Raw genomic sequence first — 19,683 nt, 5'->3', positions numbered from 1 at the left:
TGGCATAAAGCTTAGACTACCAAGGGAGGCAGGAGGCCATTGGAAGTTTCTGACTTGGGAGAAAAGCAGTGCTTTTTTTCTGAGATGAATAGAAGTTAGCTAGACCCTGGTCAGGGAAGTGTTACTTGGGAAAGGGAAGCTTTCAGGCAGCAGCAACAGTCCAGGGTGACCGGATAATTCATCATCCAAATGAAGGAGACTTGAGAATAAAATGGGCACTATTAATCAATCATTGTGCTGGGGCAGCAGGCATAGACCAATACTTCTCTGGGCAACCTGGGATGTGTGGTCAGTCATCTTACATCTGAGAAGCTACAAGAAGGCCCAAATGAAGAAAACAAGGTGTGTATGTTTTATGTATGTGTGTGTATGGTGTGTATGTGTATGTGTGTGTTTTGGGGGTGGGGAATAAGCTGGTGGTTCAGGTTAAGTCAGAGCCAGTGGATCCTCTTCCTGTATTTGTGATCAGATGGCCTTGAGAAAACACTGAAGAGTTTTAAGCAAGAAAGTTAAAAAGATCAGATTTACATTTTGAAAAAATGGATTGGGGAAGGGCAAAACAAGATGGGGATATCAGTTGGGAGGTGATTATGGCTTGGAGTAGGGTGGCGGTGGCAGTGAAGATAGATTCTAGAGAGATATTTAAAACTTATGATGCACTGGTTATGGAGGTAAAATGAGAAGGAGGTGCCAAGGAGTCATTCGGGTTTCTAGTTTGTAGACCTGGCTGGATGATGATATCCTTCACTGATTTAAGGGGCAGTGAAAGAGGACCAGGTTTGGAGGGAAAGGTAGGAGTTCAATTTTGAATATGTGAAGTCTGAGGTGGTATGTGGAGATGCATAGTGCAATGTTGAAGATACAGATCTGAAGCTTGGAGAAGAAACAGATCTAGAGATACTTTCCTGGGAGTCATCAACTTATAGGTAGTAAGCGAAGCCTTTGAGAAGATAAAAAGGACCAAGACAGAGCCTTAAAACTCATTTAGGCATCAGGACAATGAGAAAGTTCCCAAGGAGAGTGCAAAGGAATAGCCTGAGAGGTAGGAGAAAAATAGGAGGGTATGCTATCATAAAAGCCAAGGAAAGAAACTATTTTAAAGAAGAAGTGGTCAATTTACTGTTGAGAGATCTGTAAAATGAGAATTGAAAAACATCTACTGGACTTAGTGACATAGAGGCCTTTTAAGTGAATTTCTTTTTCATTTCAAAGGATGTTTTCTCTTACCACAAAACATTTGAGTCAAATGGAAAATAATTTAAACAAGAAATAGCTTATTTTATCACCAAACTAACACATAGACTAAATTTTTCAAATACTTTTAATGTTGTTTTTTCTTAACTTATTAAGAACTGATTTTTAATGGTCAGACATTGAGTTAACTAAAGAAAGAAAGAATTGCCTAAATTAATTCTTTTAGTGCTTATCTCAGAGCTTCTATATCACACAATACTGAGCTCTGGTTGGATATCAAAGAGGTATGTTTTTTTTTAGGATTGTTAGATTTTGACCACTGAAGTAATTGTCCATTTTTTTCTAGGTCCAACACCTCTACACCTGGCCGCACAGGCTTGCTCGTTAGAAACAACCATCTGTCTACTCTCTTTCAAAGCTGATTACATGCTTTCTGAAAAAAGAGGCTGGATGCCAATTCACTTTGCCGCTTTCTATGACAATATCTGCATCATCATTGTTCTCTGTAGGAAGGATCCTAGTTTGCTAGAAGCTGAGGCAACGGCTGAGTAAGTTATTAAGCATATGTAAAAATATACATTTCTGCTTTCATGGCTTGCTTCAAATACTGACACTAAAAGAAATGGTTGGTATGATTAATTTGAAAAGCTGTGTAAGGCTTACTCTGCTATCATTTCTGGTCACTATTTTCTATCACTTATCTTTAAAATTTTAAAGACAGATCTTCAATTAACCTATGCATGTTGTCTGGAAGAATGAGAAGTAAGCCTTAGGAAGTTTATCCTATCCTAGCCTTTTCCAATGATATGGTTCTACAGCCTAGTTTATTAGGTTAACTACTTAGTGCCCTGGAAGAAGCCTGGCACTAGAAAAGAGAAAGTTGCTCTAAATTGGAACCTACACAACTGGGAAGCAGCCCAAGGACTCCAGGTCAAAGTAGATAGGCCTTGGATTCAACAGAAATATCTAGTGGTATCCAGAAGAAAAACACATTGAAAAGAGGAAAATAACTTTGAAATAGTGAAACATCTCAAACAATCTTCTGTTTCACTATCTAGCTAAGGACCACCCTTTAGGGGAGAGGTTTAACTTCTCCTGAGGGTACATTCTCGGCTGGTCATAGAAAGAACAGGTTATTGTTTTGAATCTCTGAACATGATTTAGACATAGCTTCATTCAGATATCTCTGGGTCTTCAAATAACCTGTCTATTATTATTCAGTGAATTAATCAATCCGCCCTATAGGTTGAGGCAGAGATGTGTATGAAAAAAGCTTTCAGGATACCAGGGTTTCTGGCTAATAGATTTTCTAATAGATTCCAGAAAGAGCTATGGACTGTGGAGACCTGAGTTCAGCTCCTTGTTCTGTCATATTTTGACAATGTGTCTTCGGACACAAGGGGGCTAAAAAACTGGGTGGATTGCAAAAGGTCAAACAATTGGTTATTGAAGGTAGAAGTAAGAAGCTATCTGTGAACATAAGGGAGAAACAAAGGATTAGCAGGTGTGCTCTCCTATGTGGAGCTGAGGAAGAATGTGACCATGCTGTGCATGTAACTCTGGAGCACAAATGAAGATATGACAAGGAACTGAGAGATCAGAACACAGATGGTAATCAGCATGGATGTTGAAGTCTCTGACAATAGGAGGGGGTAGTTGGTGAGGCAATGCACGATCTAGGGTGTGGAGAGGACCCCCTTGGGCAGCGGGCAATGGCAATGTGGAATTGGACAGGGTAATATAATTTGATAGTATATTCTTCAAATGAGGGAAATCAGAGCGATGGTGTTAGAATAGAAGTAAAAGTAGCCTTTATTCCTACCATTGAGTAGAAGGAAAGCAACAAGAGAACAGACATGTTAAGGTAGAAAAGGGAGAAAATGAAGAGATGTTTACTCATAAAAGGCAAGCGTTTCCCTGGGGCCCAGGAAAAAAGGAATTGAGGAGAGGCTTGGGGCCAACTGGATAGAGGTGAGAATTCAAGAACAGGCAGCAAGAGAAAGGGATTTCACAAAGAGAAAGAGGTATGGGTAAAAAGATGAAAAAAAAAAAAAGTAATGTTTGAGGTAATGTGATGTGGTGGAAAAAGGAGGGGGAACTATGTATCAAGGCTGTGCTAAGCACCTTATCTGTCCCTTACACCAACACTGTCAGCTGATTGTTGTTAACCTTCATTCTTTTACAGACTAAGAAAGTAACCCAATTTGCTTAAGGTCACATTGCTAGTTAGCAAATCTATTAAGATAACACTTGATGCTGCTACAACAAAGATACCAAAAAATATTTGTAGTTTAAATGAGATAAACAAGTAGTTCTTTTTCACAAAGTCTGGGTTCATAGTCGAGGGCGAGCATAATGGCTTGGCAGTGTGAGGGACCAGACTTCCTCTTGTTGCTTCCTCTTGTGTGGTTTCCATATCCTGGTAAAAATGGCAATTCGTATTTTCATTATTATCCCTGTGTTGTAGCTATGAGAAGAAAGAGAGGAGAAGAGTCATGGCACACTCCTTTTCTCTTTAAAGAGTTGTCCAGGTAACTTTCACGAATATCACATTGGCCAAACTTAGTCTGGTGGCCATACCTATTCATAAGGGAATTTAGGAATGTATTATATGATTGGATAGCCATGTGCCCAATCAAAAGCTCTTCATCTTCTAAAAAGCAGATAAGTGGGTTTTTGAGAAAAACTGTTAGTTTCTGCCACAATGAGGAAGCTTAGATTTGTGAATTGGACATGAATATAAAGAAATGGCTTGGAATGCTACCGGAGCCTTGGTTTCATCATTTGTAGAATGAGCTAAAATACTTGCTTTGCTTTTTCCTTCACTCAGAGAGTGGTTGTAAAGATTAAATGAGGTAGTGTTTTCTAAGAACTTTGTGTATTATCAACTTCTGAACAAATGATAAGACCTGATAATTAATTTGGGAGAGAGAGTAGGGGCAAATACTAAGCTAAGGATAGCCAAGTCAGGGGAAGCAAATCTATTTACTTATGGAATATACAGAACAATAACGTGTAAGAAAGAGAAGGTGATGATATAAATCAAACTCCTACAATACAATTTGGATAATTTTTAATAAGTAAATTTGACGCTATCTGTGCTCAATTATCATAATATGTTCCTTGATTTTTAGGAATCAGTGTACTCCATTGTTACTTGCTGCCACTTCAGGAGCACTGGATACTATTAAGTACCTATTTTCTCTCGGTGCTAACTGGAGAAAAACAGATATTAGAGGAAATAACATAATTCATTTATCAGTCCTAACCTTTCACACAGAGGTTCTCAAGCATATAATAGAGTTAAATATTCCCGAACTCCCAGTTTGGAAAACTTTGGTAGGTAAGTATAGAACACTTACTCTTTTTATAAATAAATGTTCTGACTATTATGCAGTTTAATTATTAATATTTACTCTTAAGTAGAGCAAATAAAGTACAATAATATATGCATCATATTTTAAACATCTAAAAATCATGAAATAAACATTTTTTAGTTAAAACTAGAAATACAAATAACACTGAACTATATTTTTATGTGTGCAAAAGTAGTTTTATTTCTAAATTTAAATCAAAGATAAATAACCCAAAAGACTACATTTCACCTAATTATATTTATTTTTATTTTCCAACTTCTCCAAAAGTCCAACCATCATCTTCTCCATCAAAGAAGCAAATTAAAAAAAAAATAAATAAATAAAGAGGAAGGAAAAGTTTGAGTGGAAAAGATTCCTTCCAATTTATTTCTCACTTCCTAATTTTAGAGACAGATTCGGCAACATTTTTCCCCACATGTTGATAAATGTTTTTGGAAACATTTTGTTCAAGATTTTTGTCCAAATTTATATTCGGTCTAGCCAAAAATATTATAAGATTTAGGGTTGCCAGGCCAATTGAATGTACACATCTAATTTTACTCCTTCTCAAGACCCAACTAAAATTATATGGCGATTGAATAAAAATAACACCACAAGAAACAGCAGCAAACAAGCATTCAAGAGAAAACAAAAAAAGGATACAGCAGGAATAAAATAAAATATTGGAAACAGATAGGTAAGCCAACAGTGGGAAAATTGAGACCCTCTTGGACTTACACTGTAAATCCTCAGTAGGCCGAAGAACTAACACTGGCAGTCAGGAAAGCTCTTTGCAGAGGCTAACCAAGAAAGACCCAAAGATACTGCAGTGGGAACTCTCTCCAATAAACAGGAAACTGGGAGTCTAACCCAAGAGAAAAGGGAGTCTAACTCAAGGGAATTTCAAAGGTGACAGCAAAGGGACATTCCAGAATGGAAACTGTGTACCCAGGGACAAAGGGAAAATATGGGAGGAATTACTGATAGGTACAAAGAAAACTAAGCAGATGAAATAAAATAAGAAAATTATTACCTTCAGGAAAAACAAAAGTAAGAAAGGAGACACATCTGTACTACACTACAGTGCTTAGCTATGAATATCTGTGTAAGCATCATAATGTAAATGTTGAATATTCATTTAACTAAAAAGTATAAATATGAGGAAGGGGAAGCAGAGGAAATGTCAGAGCAGTGTTGAAAGAGCTAGTTTCTCATTTACCATAATATGAAGTCAATCAATGATGTCTAAAATTGATACGGTAAAAGGTTACAGTGTGTCTAATATTTAGAAATATGGAGATATGCAAATTATAGAAAGTATAGAGAAAGAGTCTAAAGTTATATCTGGAAAGAGAAAGTCGAAAGAATGGAGAGGATGGAGTAAGGAACTACTGTATTTTGCTATAGACCTTTTAGTAATATGTAACTCAATCACGAGCATGTATTACTTTAATAAAATAAAAACTAAAGCAAAAAAATGAAACCAATTGGAGCTGAGAACTGATATTTTTCCCAACAACTCATTTTAGGATGGGAAAAGATACATTTATGATTTTCAACCCCATTCTACATATTCAAAAAGTCTGAATGATTGGTTTCAAAACTGGCTCAATGTCTGAATTTACTGGGTACTGAGAACACATTCCAATTATGTCAACCCCCAAGAGATATTGGAAAGTATTTTCAATGTTTATATATGTGTGCATATGTATCATTAAATCTTAATCTTTCTAGGAGGAACTAAGACCATCTTGTTACTTTTAATAGACTAACACATTTGAAATACTCACCTCAAAAGTAGAATAGTATTCCTAATAGGAGTAGCCTAGTGGCACAAAAAGTTCCCAACAGCCACTTCTTCTCAGAACCATTGTTGGAAAGTCCTGCCTATAATGACACAAACACAATAACCAGTGAACATCTGGCCACTGTTTCTTTGTTTTGAGCCCTGGAATAGCTCTCCGTCCTTGCACTGTCCATTTCTACTATGAGTAAAAGAAGGCTAGTCAGAGTTTTTTATAAGTCTCCAAGATTAGCTCTTGGAGTAGAAGCTGAATTTTAAAAGAGAGAGCCGTGGAGTGATCTAGTCAAGCCAGGAGCCAGATTGATTATTATAGAAGCTAGGTGTAAAGAGAGGAGGCAAGGATGCTTCGATGTGGTTTTTCTTGCACCATAGACATTTTCTGAAAACATGTACATTTGGATTATCTCCTGTATGGAGTATAACTTCATTCTTCCTCATACTAAGGAAATATATAAAACCTGACATATGATTTAATAGATATTAAAATTTTGACAATAATATAGTCATCCTTTATAACCCATACTCAAATTTTACTCAACAACTGATTTCAGGCCACTGAGGTGTACTATTTTCCGAGTGAACCTGAACCATGTGACGAACCAATCCAAGTCATTCAGACCACAGATAAAGAATTTTTGGATTTCCTGTACTAATTACATAGCTTATAAACCTCAAAGATTATGAGTATATGCAATATGTTCAGCATCTCATAGAAGGGCACACACAGAGGGAATTTAGTGAATGCAGTTGATGGTGATAACGGCGCTCTCATGACTTCATTTGACTCGGACAGAAACAGAATTAATCATTTCATTTCTTCTTGTAAAATTCTAACGTGTTTTTCTGTTGAATATTTACCAGAAATGTTGCAGTGTGAAAGCTATAAACGAAGGATGATGGCTATCATGTCCTTAGAAGTAATTTGCTTAGCAAAGGATGAATACTGGCAATATATTTTGGATGCAGGTAATGTAAAATTCATTAACTGTCTTTTGCTTATGCTGTTTTATGCAAAGCTGTACTACATTCAGTTAATCACTTTAAAATCTATTTTCAATTGTAGAGGAAACTTTTTAGTTGATTTTAAATTTCTACTTTTCTTTTTTCTAAGATTATTTCCTTTACCTGACAACCTTACATTTTGTTTTCCACAGGATCAAAAAACAATATCACTTCCATTTCTCTAAAAATTTGCAAACTTAAAAATGATAACAACCTACTTTACCCCATAATACTTCTTATGTTTACTACTTTCATTTATAAATTATCTCTATTCTGTGTTAACACAATGTATTTTTAAAATTAAAAATAGTTTTTGTGGTTTATAGCAGCAGGCCTGAGTTTGTAAGTAGCTCTGCATTTAGAACTTAGGCTAACCGCTTACCCTCTCTAAGCCTGTTTCCTTACTAATAAAATGGTTCCTACTACATAAGGTTGTTCAGAGAACAGCATTGTCCAATAAAACTTTCTGAAATGATGGAAATAGTCTATCTGCACTGTCCAATATGGTAGCCACTACTCTAAGGTGAATATTGAAAACACATGAGATGCTCTATAAATATTTGTTGAATGAATGAATGAGTGAAAAAATTATTATAGGCACCCCTTACTATGTTCTTAAAAATGTATACAAAAGCTCTATGTCCAACAAAGTGAACCAAATATAAATAAGTCATGAGGTAGATTCCATTTCAGACAGATAAATAAAGCCCTAATTAATACCCATTATGTTTCCAGCATTTCTTGTGTGCTCTATAATGTGCTCTTTTCTTTCACAGTGTACTGATATAATAAGCATCCAACTGAAGCCAAATTTTCTATTTTTACCATGCCCAATAATTTTCATCTTTGAACCAATTGTAATTAATGAGGCCAAGGTTGCTTTTTATTAGATTCAGCACTTAATTTTTGCTTTTCAGTTGCTTATATAAAATATGGGTAAAATAAAATAAAATGTTCAAATAACTACACAAATAGTGCCACACAAATTTGATTCCTGAACCATATGATAGCTCAAAGAATTTATTTGTCAATAATCTTAAGCCAAAATTCAGTGTTTCAAAGGTGGCTTAGAGTTACAATATGCTGTGTGAAAATCAAATGTATGAACAATAAGAGCTCTCTATACTGTAGACAGACAGAAAAGTGCATGCATATAGATTCAAGTGGTAATTTTAGAAATATTTTATAGACTTACTTGTTAATTGTTTATATGGCAATACTCAAAAACATTATTTAAACCTTATCACGATAATTTCACTACAAATGGTTATAAATAATTCATGCTTTTTCTTGATCTCTACATTGCAGGCACCATTCCTGCCTTAATCAATCTATTAAAAGTTTCCAAAATAAAATTACAGTGCAAAGCAGTTGGGTTATTGAGTAATATCTCAACCCATGCATGTGTAGTGCGTGCTGTGGTAGAGGCAGGAGGCATTCCAGCTCTGATCAACCTCCTGGTTTCTGATGAACCAGAACTACACTCCCGCTGTGCTGTCATTCTGTACGATATTGCTCAACTCGAAAATAAGGATGTTATTGCCAAATACGTAAGTTCTTTTCATAGGACATCATTTTTGCTGCTAGTAATTGCCTTATATAGAAGCTAAAAAAGATACATACCCATGTTATTATGCAGTGGCAAAACTCTCAGGGAAGAATTCCAGTATCAATGAGGACAGCAAAGAGCAAAACTGCCACAATCCCATGAGTGCCAAAAATAAACAAGAGGAAGATACTACCAGAGCAAGCAAAGCAAAGGGCATGAGCTTCAGCAGAGCTACCCAGCTCCCCTGTCACCAAGTCTCACAAAGTGACTGTGGGCCCAGATGGATGCTACCTACACATTGGGTTTGTGTCACATCTGAGGAACCTTGAGCTTAAGAAACCTATCACTTTGTTAGCAATCAGTAAGCAAGCCTATTCTTTGTTCGGAGGGAAATGATTGCTAGTTACCTAAAAATCCTGAAGAATGGCCCAGGTGAAAGAGCTGTTACAATCTTGATACACTCATAATACAGTGGGAGGGCAAGAGGCCCACGGAGGACTGTTTCTCAACAAAAATATCTGGTAAAAATATCACCTGGGAAAACATGGAAGGAGGCCAACTGCCTACTTAGCTCCAGGGCTATGGTTGCTTCTTGCTATTTATGAGAAGATATTACAAGAAACACTGTCATTTTAGCTATTTCCATTCTACCTGAGCAATGTAGTCTACTTGTGTACCAGAATTAGAAAATTTGTTTTTGTGAACACCAAGCAATCTTTGTCATGCTGTATTTCCTCAAATAAAACCCACCTATTATGTCTGCTAATGTATTATTTAAGGCCTTTTAACAGATATTTATAAGTAATATTATTTTTCTAGTTCTCTTCAGGTAATGCTTCTTCATTATAGATTGAGTCATTTAGCGTTATAAAATGCACCCTTTTTTCACATGTAATACTTTTGCCCTGAATTCTGTCTTGTCCAAAAATTTGTTTATGATCTGTTTTCTTTGTGCTCGCATGTTTAATCTGGCTTTGCCTATCCTTCTCTTTTTATGTTATTTCTGGTTGGTTGGTTTATTATCAATCATTTGGAAATTATATTAGAAATAAAGAAAACCCCCAACCCACCTTCGGAGTTAGTCAGTCAGTCAGTCTTATATATTTAGACCTTATAATCTTCAGTGATTCTGAGTATTGCCCAGAGTTAGAAAAAATGGGTCCCTTGTACGCAGTATAGTTTTTGCTTTGTCATTCACTTTTATTGAGTGTAACTCATTTATTGATGTGACATGTTTAATCTTAGTTCTGTCATATTTTTTTAAATCTTCTACTATATAGTCAATGTTTTCTTTCTTTTTTTCCTTTATCTTTAAAATCTAGGACTTACACATCAACGTTAGTTAGCTATTTTTCCTGGGATGTGGTATAACTTTTCAACATGTACATTCATCTTCTTTTATTTTCAGAAAGTTTTCTTGAATTTATATCTTTAAATACTACATCTCTGTAATATTCTTTCAGTTCATTCATATAACAAGTACTTTCAGAGAGTTTCTTATATAGCAGATACTATTGTAGATGCTGGAGATATAGCAGTGAACAAAACAGACAATATCCCAGCCTTCATGGAGCTTTTATTCTAGTTGGGGGTAACAAGACAATAAACAAAGCAAGCAAATCAATTACATAGTATGTTATATTAGATGAGAATAGGTGTTAAGGAGGAAAGTAAAGCAGGGAAATGGGATTGGGGAGCTTGGTGAAAAATAATTCACTAATAATTTGGCATTTGAGTACAGACCTAAAATAGGTGAAGGAGTGTGTCATATTTTTCTGTTGGGAAGACCATTCTCATCAGAGGAAACAAGGGCAAAGCAAATGAAGTGGGAGTGTGTCTGGCATGTTCAAGAAATAGCAAGAAAGCAAAAATAGCTGAGGAGAACTAAGAGACACTCTTCGCTGGGTCATGGTGGACCACTTCATGTAAGGCTATGTGGGCAATTGTTAGACACCTCGGGTTTTACTCTAGTATGTTAAGCTCTTCAGTGATTTTGTTCTGGGAAGTTCTATGAAGAAATTTATATCACTCTACCTCTGTGTTGAAATAGGTAGGCAAAGGTAGATGCAGCAAGACTAAGAAGTTATTGTTGTAATCTAAGTGACAGATGATTGTGTCTTGATCCAGGGTGGTAACAGTGGAAATGGTGAGAAGTAATCATATTCTGTATTATTCTTTGAAAATTAAGTCACCAGGATCTGTGGGAAAGTTGAAAGATCTGGAAGGACCAAAAAAGAGACTAAGAAGGAATAGCCAGTGAGGAAGGGGGAAACCTAAAGAATCAGTTGTCTTATCAGTCAAATGAAGAAAGTGATTCAAAGAGGAGAGAATGATTAATAGTGTCAAAAGCTGTTGTAAGATAAAAGTCAAAAAATGATCATTGAATTTATTGATCACTTAATTAGCTGACTACTTCCCTTTGGGAATACCAGTTATTTGTGTATTGTACCAGTCCTTTTCCACTCATTGTTTCATTTTATTTCATTTTTCTTTTATTCTCAATCCTGCCTTCCTTGTCCCTTGCTATGCTTTTTTAGAATTATTTTTGTGTGCATTGCAATTTGGCTTTTATATCTCTCTACATCTTTCCTGAGCTTTTCCAGCTCTTGTTTTAACTCCCACTGTCTCAAAAAATCTTCCCTGAGCTCTGGGATCTCTCCTGTGCACTTTTGTTTTATAGAGGTGATTAACTGCCTCGTTTTTTTCATTCATAATAATATGCCACTTTTGGTTACAATTTTCTTCTGCTTTGTGACAATATTTTTCTGATGAGCATTCCTTATCTGTCATAAGTTTTCCCTATTTTCTTAGAACCTGTTCTAGTTCTTTTTTGATCATTACTCATCTTTGAATTAGATTCTTTCTGGTCCAACTATTTGGAGGAAGTATATGTGGGAAAGGGCCTAGACTCAGGTTCTAAGCCAGCAAGGATAAAACTTAATGCCATAGGGTTGTGTGCATGGTCCTTTTAGTTCTACTTTTCCCTAACAGAGACTCGTGGATTGCACCTCACAATGTAGATTCTATTTTCTCCACAATGTGAAGCCTACCTCTTCCTTTTCACCTCAGCAATGGACTTCTTCCAAACATACCCTGTTGGTATAATTCCTTGTTCATCCTCGTCTTCCTCGATTTTGGAAACTTTATGCCAGATTGGTCCAGAAAAGAATCTGCTGCCATCCTGCATACCCATTCCTATCATTCCAGACAGCGAATTGTGTTTCTTTTTCTGCCCCTCCAGGTAGTACCACTCACTTTGAAAAACTGGGCTCTGTCAGCATTTCCTATGGCCAGTGGCCATGGGAGATCTCTCTCATCCCCGTTGACAATTCCTACATATTTATTATGGTTCAACATTACAGATGTCTTCTAGCTTTATTGAAAATGAGGTTATATTTCTGTTCCTTATATTCCTTATTACTCTTGCATTATTTCTGTTAATAGGGAGAAATGCCATATTTACTCCATTTAAAATTAGGAAATTATATTCACATTTAAAAAAACATTTTTTTGTTGCACAAATCTAATTACCAATTATGAGTGCAATGTCTACAGTGGCAAATATTTCCAAATGGGCACTGTATTCAGTTGATCTTACTCAGTTGCTTACTTTTTAGATATTTATTAACTGTTATAGTAAACTTGCAGCCTAAATTTATTTTGGTATAGAGGAGGCTATTAAAAAAATATATTTATAAAATACTTACCTTAACATATAGCATATGATATTCTCAAAGTTGGATTAACTGTCACTTACTGTGACATATCAGTAGACACATTTGTTTATGAATAATTGTTCTCTCTTAAACAAGCAGGTATTTACAGCAAGATTATAGAGTTGTATTTATAAATAAATATTGTGTATATCTCAAATATATTTAATTGTAATTAAAATTTTTGTTTATTTTTAGAATGGGATCCCAGCTCTGATAAATCTCTTGAAGTTAGACATAGAAAATGTGCTAATAAATGTAATGCACTGTTTACGGGTATTATGTATGAGAAATGAAAACAACCAAAGAGCAGTGAGAGACCATAAAGGCATCCAATACCTTATCACGTTTCTGAGTTCCGATTCAGGTGAGCCTCTATTTTTGTATTATTTTAAAGTGGCCAGATATATTAAGTGAGTAAACACAGGTTTGGACATGTCCTATATGAATAGATGTCCTGGATTTATCTTAGAATGGATCTAGACATATGCAATATAACCTAAATATCTAGAACACTTAAATTTAAACTGTCTAGTTTATAATAGGAATTGACTCTCAAAGGCATAGTTTTTAAAAATATTCAATTAAACATTTTTCTAAATGGAAATATTGGCATGAATAATGAAAATAATGCAATTAATAGGCCCAGGACTCAAGCAGATGTCTCCTTGTGTGTATAACACACATTTTGACAGGAAGCTATTTTTCAAGTTGCATCAAGTCTTCAGATTTTCTATTAGATATCGATATCAAAAAGGTCATTTCGTTATTAGGCTAATTATCAGACTCTGAAGTGCCTGATATCAGTATCAAGAACACCAGAACCTAGGAGGGAGTTTCGGTAGCCACTGCAAATGATCTTTTTAGGTTCTGTAACAATTATCTCACTCCAGTGAACATATACATAACAGTGTAATCTTCAAATCTGAGGGGATAAAAAATTGGGGGAAAGCTTGTTCATATTTCTTCCTGTTCAGTTTATCAATTTTTTGTTCTCATTCTCTAGTAATAAATACAGAATAAATATATTGGTTACAATGTTAGACAAGGTAATGGATAATGGGATTACTGCAGAGGGCTTTCTTTTACTTTAGAACTTCAAATTTAGCAATTATCATTTTCGAAGAGCCTCTATCACATAGAGAAATCATTTGAAAGTCCTTTCTCTTCATCGCAAATTCCTCTAAGTTTTTCTCCATTACTAACAATGCTCTACTTCATTATTTAAGAATAACATTAGAGAAAGCCAGCTTTTATGAATATTTTAACCATAGAATTTTTACTTATTTATAATTGTTCTTTATTTTTCTTTGTGTTTTATCTCCTTAAAATTTAAAGACAGGGACTAGGTTTTCCCTATTCTTTTTCATCCTCCAACCTACGATACTTGAACAAAGCACAAGTTGTAGAGGCATTTTGAATAAACAATAAATGAATTCATGAAAGAAATCAAAAGAAATAAAATATTGAAATTATTTCTTTTGGGGGCTCTTGCCTTACCTGAAACCTAAATAAAAGTAATTCATCCAATAATGTAATCTATATTATCTCCTTACACCAAGGAAGAACTTAATTTTGAAAAAAAGTTTTTAATTTTTTCTTTCTACTTTTACAATTTATAAATGCTACATTTCTAATTTTAGTACTTTAACAAATAACTATGTAGGATGTTAACTGAGTTGTTAAGTTATAGCAGATCACAAAGGAATTTTATTAATTCCAACATCTTCTTCACTCTTCAGAACCACTTTAAAATTTTATGCATTAAGGTAAAATGACCACAAAGTAGATTCACGTGCAGTTCCCTGAGACTGTGGATTTGTCTTAACCCCTATTTCCAGAAGTTCCTCAAACTTTGCTGAGTTTGCTTTATTTTAGGCCTTTGTTTCACTCATCTTTAGCTGCTTGTTCCACATACGTATGTGCATGCATGTATGTTTTCTGATTTCATCTTTTCTATGGCATTTACTTGTCTTGCTCCATGGTATTAATAAAGGTTTACATGATACCACCATGGAAATTTAAATATGTAACAGAAAGCATACAAAAGGCTTTCAATTTCAAACTATCTGAGCAAAATTTAAAGAGCAACTTATCCTTCTTAGAATGACTGTTACATTTTCACTGCTGAAATATGTTCATATGTACTCATTACCTTCTAAAATCTGAAAACTTTGGAAATCTGGTTCCTAAGAGTTTTAGGTAAAGATTACCTCCACCATTAGGTTTATTCCACCCAACTCTTAAAGTTGGAGTTCCTCAAGCTTCTATTCTTGGTCTGCTGCTTTTTTCACAAAGCGAACTCTCTTTAAGCAATCTTACTTACTCTTAAGAACTTCGTTATGGTTATCATCTATTCTTCACAGTTCTCTAGCCAAATTCCTAATTTATCCTCTGAGTTTTAAAGCTCATATTATTGGGGTTATTGAGGTGCTAAAACAGCACCCTTTAGAATTTCTATCCAATGGATAGACACAGGAATGAAACAGAGGTGAAAATTTCAGCCTTATTGCTGGAAAGCTTGTTTTGAGAAAACAGCAAAAAGATATTGCTAAAAAGAACCTAAGCCATGCATTTGAATGTTTCATTCTTCAATCTGAGAAATAATGTTACTCACTATCCCTTTCATGGGAGGAATGAGTAACATTCCTGAATGGGAGGTGAGAGGAGGAATTGCTACATTTTGGACTGATACAGGAATATGGAGTAAGAGAAAAAACAGCTCCCCCACACTCTATTAATTTTATTAACAACATTCAAGTGTTATTAGTGGTTCATCTAAAATGCAAAGTTTATCATGTCTTTCTTGTTCTTTAAATTATTGTTGTTGTTGTTGTTTTGTCACCTAGGCTAAAGTCCAAATTTCTAGCATAGCCTATAAGTCCTGCTCACCTTTCTATTTCAAAAAGAAATGACCTTCCTATCACTCCCTCCCTCTCTTACTTTACTCTCAAATAATATTGAACTTATTGCTATTTCATACTTCTGGCCTTTGACCTTGCTCCACAAGGTCAAGGATTTTCTTTGTTGGTTCATCACCATTTCCCAGTGTCTAGGAGAGTGCCTGGCATATAGTAGCTACTCAATAAAATATTTGCTGAGTCAATAAATGATTAAATGATAAAAAATATTCATGACAAAAAGTTAACATATTTTATTAACTTGGGTATATAAATTGACATGAACAATAAGGCCTTAATAAAATAATTAACCTGAATAGATAATTTATGAAAGAACAAATGCTAGATTTAGAAAGTCTGGCTTCTTGAATCCAAAAACACTTTTTTGTAGCTTTGACTTTTGAAAACATATTGAAGTCTTACATATTTTTTAAAAAACACATTAAGCCTACAAGACTACAAGAGGAAAACTAAAATTGAATACAAACAGAAACAAATGAACCCAATTATATCTTAAATGAATTACATAACTAGATTTAAAAACAAAAGAAATGTATACTAGTATCTTTGGAATATAGTGCTTTACTACATAACATATCTAAGAAAGAGAAAAAAAAAAGCCAACTGTAAATATATCTTGAATTCTTCTTAGTGGATTTGTATTCATAGTGATATGAGTAAAACAGCTCTGAATCTGTTAGTATTGTAGGACTAAGCATATGAATAAATATCTTGATATTATTGGGCTCTCACTGTGAAAAAATATCTGGGAAGGAAAAAAATATCTGGGAAGGAAAAAAATATCTGGTGCAGAATCTGGGAAGGCATTAAAAATACTGTGGGTTTGGACTGGAATTGGAAAATTGGAAATATATAATTTTCCTAATTTTGTCTGCTAAGAGAGCCTAGAAGCAATAGTACTGCAGAAGCAATAAGCTCAGTTAGTACCCAAAGCTTGATATCTGAACACCATTCCTCAATAAAAGGAACCCAGAGCTTCTTTTATTGGAGAAATGGTTGATTTCAGGGCTAGCGTAGAAGAAGTATGCAATAAGTCTGAAACATCACATTGTGATGAAAAGTGAAAAAAATGCTGAAAAGAAAATGATGACGGAGGTATATCTAAAAGATAGAAACAGAGGCTAACTCAAAGGGGCTCCCACTGGCTCTTCAAGTTGAACAGTCATGGAGAATTGCCAAATCTTGGACAATTTGAGTATCAATACAAATAAATTAGTAGATATAAATCATTGAATAAAATAGAAATCCCAGAGCTCATCTTGATGATTGGATAAAAAGGAAATAAAGAAGTAGGGAGAGTTCTTCTTTATAGTTCTACTGATAAATGTGAAGAGAGTTGTAGATTCGGATATTTTTCTGAACATTGTAATAAAGGTTAGTGTGTGCAAAAATCATCAATTGTTGCTAAATCTTAGGGGACTTTTTTGACTTACTCTTGCAATTTTCTGTAAGTTTTAAAGAATGCAACTGGTTAATAAGCATATATGAAAATGTTTAGACTCACCAGTGAGCAAAAACACATATAAATAAAATGAGACACCATTTTTTGCCTACCAAATTTCAAAATTTATGTATTTATTCTTAATGATAATATTTATATTTTAAAAGCTACAGTAACATTGATACTGTCATACTCTGATTCTTGAAAAAAATTACTGGGGTATGTTAAGTTATTCCAGTAATTCCTGGGACTCTCCACTAAGGGGAGACAGGAAGGAAATACTTTGTGTGCCAACATTTCTCCATAGCATTGTTTAAAACAGTGAAAAGTTGGAAACAGCATATATTTTTAAAAATGTGATTAAGGAAATGTGATACACCCATTAATGGAATATTTAGAAGACACTGATGTTCATAAAAAATAGGAAAATGTTATACTGGTAAATTAAAATGCAAGGCATTGTGTTTATAGTACTATATTAAATGTCTATAACACTATCTAAATTTATCTATATTCATAAATATAGTGGACGAGATTAAATGAAATGTTTGTGTTTGGGTGGTAAGTTTCTGGACAATTTTATTTTTCTTTATTTTCTAAATTTTCTATAAACTATAAATTTGATTTTGTAATATGGGAAATTGATGTTGTGTTGTACTTCCATATTCTTACTTTTTAAAAGAGTTAATAACTGGTTCTTGAATTCATTTGAAGATGTGTTGAAGGCTGTATCTTCTGCTACAATAGCTGAGGTTGCACGTGACAATAAGGATGTTCAGAATGCTGTGGCTATGGAAGGAGCCATTCCCCCTCTCGTGGCCCTTTTTAAAGGGAAGCACCTTAGTGTCCAAGTGAAGGGTGCAATGGCTGTGGAATCACTAGCAAGTTACAACCCTTCTATACAAAGAGCATTTCTGGAAAGATCATTAAGTAAATACCTTTTAAAACTCCTCAAGGTAAGAATTTTATGATTGTCATTCCTTGTATTCAATATTGAATTTCATACAATGAAAACCAAAATCAGTTCTGGAATAGACATTTTATAAGACAGACATTCCTACAGTGTTAAATAATTGCTCGTTGAATGCATGAATATTTTTTTAAATAGGCATTTCAAATAGATGTTAAGGAACAAGGAGCTGTAGCACTTTGGGCCTTGGCAGGACAAACACTGAAACAACAGAAGTATATGGCAGAACAGATTGGATACAACTTTATAATAAATATGCTTTTGTCACCATCAGCTAAAATGCAGTATGTTGGTGAGTCATTTTCTATGTATAAATTTGCACAATGTAGAACAGGAACATTGGAGATCACACTTGTTTCTTGCTTTTCTTTACTAGGAGGTGAAGCAGTCATAGCTCTAAGTAAGGACAGCAGGATGCATCAAAATCAAATATGTGAAGGGAATGGAATTGCACCATTGGTTCGCTTGCTCAGGATTAGTAAACTAGCTGAAGGCACACTTCTGAGTGTCATCAGAGCAGTGGGATCCATTTGTATTGGTTTGTAAATTTATTCTCAATTTTTAAAATAACAAGATACTTCTCATTCTCTCTGTCCTGTTAGAGCTCTAAACCATATGTAATTAAAATTTTTATATTGGTCTTGCTTCTGAGCTCTAGTTAGAAAGGATAATGGCCCTGGCTATTTTGACTTCAAAGACTCTCAAATTTTAGGTTTAAGAGAAAAATATTTCTTCCATTGAATCTTGAGCACTCTGTTTTTGAAGGTATTGAAGTGTTTCTAATGATGGAGCACATTCTTCAGTTCTAGTCTCTTTCCTTAATGATTCTTTTTGTTTGTAAATTGACCACTAGGATCTAGTTGTTCCTTTCATTATAGAGGAATTAACATTTTTGGAATAACTGGAAAATGTGGAATTGTCAGTAATTGACTTACCAAAGTAAAAATTTGGGTTCTTTAATTACTTTCATGAATGTATGGGGCTGATCATAGATTGCTTCTCGTAGAGCATCTTTTATGTATTTATCATTTATGTATCTTCTCTGAAGTGTCTGTTAAAGTATTTTGCCCATTTTTATTGTTCTTATTGAGTTGTAAGCATTTTTACTTATTCTAGATGTAAGTCTTTTGTTGAAATATGTTTTGCATATATCTTCTCCCAGTGTATGGTGTCTTTCCATATTTATAACATTAAAATTAACCTGTCAGTTTCTGAAAAATATCTTCTATTACTTTGATTGGAAGTACATGGAATCTATAAATAAATTTGGGGAGAACAGACATCCCAATAATACCAAGTCCTCCAATCCATAAACATGGTAAATCTCTCCATTTACTTAGGTCTTTAATATCTCTTAGCAATGTTTTATATATTTCCGGTATATATTTTGTCAATTTTATCTTAAGTAGTTCATATTTTAAAATCACACATAATAAGTTTTGATAGAATGCTGGACATTGTGAGTTTTAAATTGATCTTATTATTTTCCTTTAAAGAGTTGGGCTCTGTTGTCATGCAGTTAAGTTACTTGGGATCAGTTTGATCCTGTCATAGCTAGCTTTTAAGCTTTGTTAGGACAAGTCTAGAGCAGCCTTCACACTTGAACTAACTTAACTCCAGTACTAAGATGATACTCTTCCTTGGGCTGGATCCCTAGTATAGCCTCTTATATTACTGCTAGTAGTGGTTCTTTTCCCAATTTAATGGAATTCCATCCCATTATTACCATGTGA

The 19,683-nt window shown here is 34.4% G+C and overlaps 1 protein-coding gene across 5 annotated transcripts in view; it reads left to right on the top strand.

Moving 5' to 3' along the window:
* ANKAR (ankyrin and armadillo repeat containing) overlaps positions 1–19,683 on the top strand; it is a 47,821-nt gene that overhangs the window by 15,307 nt on the left and 12,831 nt on the right. For 4 of the 5 annotated variants that reach the window (XM_023528851.1, XM_023528842.1, XM_011356193.2 and 1 more), the window contains 8 exons: positions 1,541–1,742; positions 4,329–4,537; positions 7,216–7,320; positions 8,665–8,906; positions 12,817–12,985; positions 17,695–17,936; positions 18,089–18,242; positions 18,327–18,488. In XM_023528851.1, coding sequence (XP_023384619.1) covers positions 1,541–1,742; positions 4,329–4,537; positions 7,216–7,320; positions 8,665–8,906; positions 12,817–12,985; positions 17,695–17,936; positions 18,089–18,242; positions 18,327–18,488 — 1,485 coding nt within the window. The remainder of the gene's footprint in view (positions 1–1,540; positions 1,743–4,328; positions 4,538–7,215; positions 7,321–8,664; positions 8,907–12,816; positions 12,986–17,694; positions 17,937–18,088; positions 18,243–18,326; positions 18,489–19,683) is intronic. The other variant, XM_023528855.1, reaches the window with a different exon arrangement.

Source organism: Pteropus vampyrus, unplaced genomic scaffold (assembly GCF_000151845.1).
Source record: "Pteropus vampyrus isolate Shadow unplaced genomic scaffold, Pvam_2.0 Scaffold2, whole genome shotgun sequence".
In the NCBI taxonomy this organism is placed as follows: Eukaryota; Metazoa; Chordata; class Mammalia; order Chiroptera; family Pteropodidae; genus Pteropus; species Pteropus vampyrus.
The sequence above is the reverse complement of the archived record's forward strand: the minus strand, read 5'-3'. Positions and strand labels throughout refer to the sequence as shown.